This window comes from Mytilus trossulus, chromosome 12 (genome assembly GCF_036588685.1).
Source record: "Mytilus trossulus isolate FHL-02 chromosome 12, PNRI_Mtr1.1.1.hap1, whole genome shotgun sequence".
NCBI classification, from domain to species: domain Eukaryota; kingdom Metazoa; phylum Mollusca; class Bivalvia; order Mytilida; family Mytilidae; genus Mytilus; species Mytilus trossulus.
Genome location: NC_086384.1, coordinates 21441197 through 21448342, shown reverse-complemented (window position 1 = coordinate 21448342; position 7146 = coordinate 21441197). Strand labels below are relative to the sequence as shown.

General features: G+C 32.7%; 1 protein-coding gene across 1 annotated transcript; it reads left to right on the top strand.

Annotated features, from left to right (window-relative positions):
- The first annotated feature begins 4079 nt into the window (after nucleotides 1–4079).
- On the top strand, nucleotides 4080–6791 carry LOC134692309 (uncharacterized). Its single transcript, XM_063552760.1, has 2 exons — nucleotides 4080–4976; nucleotides 6372–6791. Exons 1-2 carry the CDS (start codon nucleotides 4080–4082, stop codon nucleotides 6789–6791), a joined length of 1317 nt encoding a protein of 438 aa, XP_063408830.1.
- The last annotated feature ends 355 nt before the right edge of the window (nucleotides 6792–7146 follow it).

The window sequence follows — 7146 nt, the reverse complement described above, 5'->3', positions numbered from 1 at the left end:
TTTCATAGTAAAAGCTTATTTTTGTTTGTTAAAAGAAAGACAGTATAATATTTTGAGAAACATCTTTATGTAATGGGCTTTCAGTGAAAATCAAATTATATGTACATGTTTATAATTCTTTTAACGTTACCCTGTGTAAAGTTATATTGTCAATATTTTTTATTTGCTGCTAAAAATCCATAAAGATAATCGTGATTTTCTCAAATTTCAATAATTCAATACCTATTACTAATGTTAAACTTAAGATAGTGCTACCTAAGTCAGACCCAAGGGGCTCTGAGGGCCTATCCCTCTTTTCATTGGAAACATTTGGTTGATTACATATGGAATCACTGAAGCATGTATTTAGCGGGCCCTCTCTTGAGGCAGTCAGTGGCACCCCTTATTTGAAATTTGTCTGAATGTTATACCCCCTGCTGCTCGTCGTAAGACCCGAGGCCACCCGTTGATAGAGTTTCCTTGGGTCCATGTAGGGAAAAGAAACCTTTTGAAAAATCTCGAAAATTCCTCCCCGCCAGAACGGCAAACAAGAAATATATGCCAGATGGATAGCAAGGACCATTGGGTCAACAGCCGACTTTACCCACCCTGGATGGTTACGCTATTAGTTTACTGAAGAACCATTGCGTTGATTGTTTTATGGGCTCCCTAGTTGACCAGTTGAAACTTCTGTCCTTGTCTAATTGATCCCCATTTTCATAGCAGTGATATTTCAAATATTCTGCCTTTATTCCAGCCTAGTACCCTTATTGCAGGATCTTTCTGACTTTTTTTTATTTCAACTTCACTACAGCATTTGAATAATTATAGTTTAAGGAACTAACTTGTAAAAACCATTGTCCTTTGACACTGCATTTAATTGAAAACTTACAGAAGAGAGATCGTGTATGAGAGATTTAGTCTATTTTAAAGTGTTTTCCAAGTTTATGCATATAATTTATTGTTTCTATTGCAACACTATCACTAATCAAGCCTGGAATATTATTGATAATTCCCATATACAAGAAGACCTGGATAATGTAAACAAAGAAGTATATATTCATTGATATATATGTATCGAGGATCATGAAAACGAATTAAATTTGCAAAAATCAGCACTCATCAATAATTTTGAAAATAGACTGAATGTTCCCTGGCAACGAATTCAATGGCAAATATTGCACAATTGAATATATATAATTTTTTGAATGATTGTATTAAATTTTTTTTAAGAAAGAATAATTGTTTTTCTTGTACACTTTTCATGATGATGAAAACAGACTGAAATTTGTTCACAATCAGCACTTTTAACTAGATTAGAGAAATTGTGTTTGTTTCCTCCAAGTCGTTACACTTTTATGGATATAATATTCTTGCATACTCATTTATATATACACATGTTTTTATACAGTGAAACTAAATAAGAGTTTTAGTTTTCCTACTTTTGTGCAAATTTAAGAAACTGAAACTTTTTTCAAACTTGTTTTAAACTTGTGTATCATTATCAAATTGTTGCAATAGCAACACAGTTAAAACTATAATACCATTATTTATGAACTTGTTTAAAATTTAGATGATTACAAAAATTTCTACAAATTTGATATTTATTTATTTTTTCTGACTGCAGAATTAGGTTTTAAAACATTTTTTTTCAAAAAATTTCACCTTTTTTTTGTTTCTGAAAAAATTAAAACTAGGCATTTTGTATCAATGGTAACAAAAAAATGAGATATACTTCCCCATGACTTTTTCACATCATTGATCAGATAAGACTATGGTTTTTATGAATTGATGGTTGACTTTAACTCAGGTGTCCGCAAATTTTTTTTGTGAGCATTTAAAAATGACCTCAAAAGGGTATTTTTTACCTAATGCAAACCACATAAAAAGGGGGGTGTATGTGATTATGATTGAAAATGAATATGAAGATATCAGTTATTTGATTACATTAATAAAATGCATATATTTAGTAAAATCATAAAAAAAAATCTTTTTTTTAATCATTTATTATGAAAAATTATGTTGAAAATAGCCTTTTTGCGCTTAAATTCATAGATATTGAGAAGAGGTAAAACCGGTCATCGGTTGCTATGGCAACCAATGAGCTTAGCAACCAAAAGTTTGCCATTTTTTGTTTGTTTCATCAAAACTAATAAATGTGTGAAGTTTAAAGAAAATCCATGACCATGCGTGCCACACTCCCTATGTAAGAGTTGAAATGGTTACAGAGAACCAGTATTTAAAATTACTAAACAGCTATGACAATTTCCCCTAAAATTAATCCCAATCTACCTATTGTAGTGTGGAACCTTGTGCTAAATTTAAAAGAGACATATACACTGATACTCAATGTCGGTTAAAAGCTCATTAGACTCAAGAGCTTATGTTTGTCTATGTTTGTATACCCTGCCGACTCTATATAAAGCTTATTTATTCATTTATTATTTATTTATTCATTAAATATGATTGTTTTTGGCCTTTTTCTGGCCACTTATTACAATACAGCTTAATAACATAATTCGTTTAATAAAGTTTCACATTCATATTCATATCCAAGTTCGGGAAAGCTTTTGGATTCAGGAACTAAATGTACATCATCCAAACAACATCAAAAAGAAATACTAACAGTTTTGTTTTTCACTCATTGTTTAATGTAGATCTAAATGTAAACACAGACCCTATAAAATTTAAATATTGAGTTTTGGTTATATTATGATGTTCAAGATTTTGGATTAAAAGCAATAGACCAAAATTTACCTGTATAATTGATTTTTACACCTAATATCAGTATTGTTTGTAAAAACCATTGACACATAAAGAAGGCTATTTGTTAAGCCAAAATATTTGTCAACACGATTTATAACAACACCTTCGCATAATAACGTCTTATATCAGTACCGTTGTGCAAATTCTTAGACTTATATAATTTTTTTCCTTATCTGCTTAATATTGTCTATACTTGAGGATCCGGTACATAGTGAATTTGCTGGTTGGTCCTTTTTATAGACTTCTATACATGATTGTATATATCATACATATATACAACTCGTCTAAACATCACCCCAACAATGTTAGATCTGTAAATTTGCTTTCGCAAATTTTTGGTTCTTCCCTCGCCGGGATTCGAACCCATGCTACTGTGATATCGTGACACCAAATCGCCTGCACTGCAGCCGTCCCGCTAGACCACACGACCACCTGGGCTCTCATAAAAGAGCTTTCGATGGGCATGTGTTATCTTTCCACGTCAGTTTTAATCTAGCGGCGTAATACAGTACATGATATATAAGGCATGAAGATGTTATTGTTACAGATCAGCTAAATTATCTATAGTAAAGGATCCTACAAATTAATGTAAGATACAGTCACAGAAAATAATTATATTCATAAGTACGTCTGAGTCAGTGACAACCCTACAACAGATGTATCCATCGGATCGCCATCAATGATGGTGATACATGGCTGTGTACATAATGTATATACAACTCGTCTAAACATCAACCCAACAATGTTAGATCTGTAAATTTGCTTTCGCAAATTTTTAACAGGTGGTCGTGTGGTCTAGCGGGACGGCTGCAGTGCAGGCGATTTGGTGTCACGATATCACAGTAGCATGGGTTCGAATCCCGGCGAGGGAAGAACCAAAAATTTGCGAAAGCAAATTTACAGACTTAACATTGTTGGGTTGATGTTTAGACGAGTTGTATATACATTATGTACACAGCCATGTATCACCATCATTGATGGCGATCCGATGGATACATTTGTTGTAGGGTTGTCACTGACTCAGACTAAGGTCGTGTGGTCTAGCGGGACGGCTGCAGTGCAGGCGATTTGGTGTCACGATATCACAGAAGCATGGATTCGAATCCCGGCGAGGGAAGAACCAAAAATTTGCGAAAGCAAATTTACAGATCTAACATTGTTAGGTTGATGTTTAGACGAGTTGTATATACATTATGTACACAGCCATGTATCACCATCATTGATGGCGATCCGATGGATACATCTGTTGTAGGGTTGTCACTGACTCAGACGTACTTATCATACATATATATATATATTCTTTTTCTTACAGAAACCTTCCATATATTGTAAAAATGGCAACTGCTGATAAAAGCGAATCATTACATCTATACAAATTTTTATGCCAGAAAATTGGAACGAAGCAGGTTGTTAGACTTAGACGGCTTACTTACACAATTGCTGACAATGAACTACAAAATATGAATCCAATAAGTAGTGGAAGTAGGGGTGAAGGACTAAGTATGGAAGGCAGTGACATAGATATAATGCTGATTAACACTCTTTTCAGAGTTTATGAATCAGAAAGGGATGTTAACATACGAACATTCAATAATTTAATTCCTGTTATTATGGATGCAGAGGACACTCTTCCTTGTTTCACAAAGCTACGTCTTCTTTTCAATGATCAACATTTTAATTATCATCAATTAATCCAAGCTTCTTTGGTGCATGATTGTTTCGGAAATACTCTGCTTTCAAGTGAATATTTTATCAAGTCTGATTTAAATAGATTTGATGTAAAACTAGACTTAAAAATACATGGACCATGTATTTCTGACTGTAATGGTTCTTTGGACACTGCAACGGCTCTTCAAAGTTATCAATGGATATCTCCCGCACAAGCTTGGGTTACTAGATCCCGTACAACATGGCCTTCACCAAACATCATTTCCAAAATAACCTCCTGTGGTGTTTTGTTTGTTCCAATCGGGAGTAAAGGATCCATTAACGAGAGTGTAGAATGGCGAATATCATTTTCAGTTGCAGAAAAATTTCTCATATATTCTTTTAGCCATACTATGTTATTATGTTATGCTCTGTTAAAAATTATTCTTAAAGATATAGTGGAAAAACAGGAAGACTTGAAAGGTTTACTGTGCTCATATTTCTTAAAGACAATGATGTTTTGGATTTTAGAGGAATCGCAACCATCTGTCTGGAGACCTGATAACATCATTCCATGTTTCAAGGCATGTATGGAAAGGCTTATCTACTGTATTGAATATTCAACTTTATTACATTACTTTATTCCAGACAACAATTTTTTCTATTTGAGATTTAGTTCAACTATCAAAAATAAAATAATCAACATCTTGAAATTTTTAAACCAAAAAGGAATTCACTGGTTTGCATTTTCAGATACTTTATATGATTATCCAATAATAACTACATGTAATTATACATATAACTAGAACACACCCGTGATATTGCGGGTCCGTGACTGAATTAGCGTATATAACTATGCGCAAGCTTTATTTTAGTATTACATGTAGTATTGTCATCTGATAAAGTCATGCCGATTATAAGATACACAGTTTTCTCTGCTTTCAAATCTTTCTGTTTTAACCCGTCGAATCAATTATTGGTAATATTGATTATTTGGAAAACAAAAGGTCCTGTCATGGAGTATTTTTTAATCAACAGCATTGTCCTAGTATTAGTTATAAATAAATTTGAATTCTTTGATTCGTTGTTTTACGTCATGCCCACTAACAAATCGAAAACTGTACCTATACGCCCTATTTTTAGTCCAGATTTTTAGTATTCGTATTGTTATCTTAGAAAGTCTTACTGATTAAAATACTACAATAGGTTACAATTTGACAATTTAATAGTGTCAACCCCGTGATTGGGACTCGTGTATATAGCATATTAATAATGAATTCACCTTTTGATGGTGTGCCTGTCAGATGCGGAACGTACAGATAAGGTAATAGGTAACAGGTGAATATACTATTGGTATCGGTATCGGACTCGACCCGGAACTTCTTAATTATTGGCAATATTAATTACGTGGAAAACAAAAGGGCATGGAGTGGTGTAATTTTTTAATCTACACCTTTGTACTATATTAGTAATATATAAAGTTGAATTCTTTGATTCGTCGTTTTTACGTGATGACGGCTGACAAATTGGACCTCCTAATTTTAGTATTATAGATAAGGAAAATGTAAAAGCCTTTGTTGAAACAATACCTAAGTCTTCACTAGTATCAAATATATTTAGCAGAGAATTCCAAAGAATCTTGCATTATACGCTGCATTATTGTAAAACTAACCTTTCTGCAGGTTTATTCACTCTATTCTTGGCACGTGCATACAGAAATTTTCCACAGACACAACAAATACAAAGCAAATTAAAGAACAAACATCAATACTATAAGTACAAATTTGACCTCAGTTGTTTGTTGACAGGTTTACAATCTGATGCAGCCTCTGGATGGATGGAATTGGCATCTTTTTTCTATGTTCATGAAAACTATTTAACATCATTAAATCTAATAAATTATGCTTTGTGGAAATGCACAGATGAAAAAAATCGATATTACATTTCTATTGCATGGGTTAAAATTAATTCTGAATCAGAATCAAGAATCTATGCTGAAACTAACGAAGAAAGAGAAACTTTGCACAGTACTTAAAATTTTTACCATTTCTAATCTTCAATTTTCTGTTTTGTCATCAATCATTCCACCAGAACTACATTTGGATGTACAAATATTTCCTGCTTTAATACCTCCTAAACCATATGCACATTTTCTTCGTTTTCTGTGTTACTATCATCTACATGATCTCACTGCATGTACACATGATTTACTCAAGTTGCAAAAAACATCTTTAGAATTTGAATTAAATGAGTGGAAAATGTTTGCCTTGATACTTCTTGGCACAGCTTATCAAGTGAGCGGTGAGATAGATAGAGCAAGAGAACTTTTCCTTTATATTGCAGAGCTGGATGAGTGGAACCACACAAGTGCAACATTAAGACTATCTACACTCAATTGACACACTAAACATGTTATTATAATGGTAAATGCTGCATATACAATCAAAAATTAGTTCTTTTAATATCTTAACTTAATCAGAGTGCATGCCCACAAAACAACAGCAAACAAAAATCATACAAAATTTTCATGCGAGATCTACAATTTACAAATTGTAGAGTTTTAACTACAAATGGGACAGGAAATCAAAGTATGAAATCTGTTTTTTTCCCAACATTTTTAAAAAGCTGTATATTAAATGAATAATTTACTATTTGCAGTCAGTTTTGTATAATTAAGTTTAAAACATATCTGATGAAATTTACTTGCCAGTGGGCAACTGCTAATTTCAAACCCTATATATCATTGACTTGCAA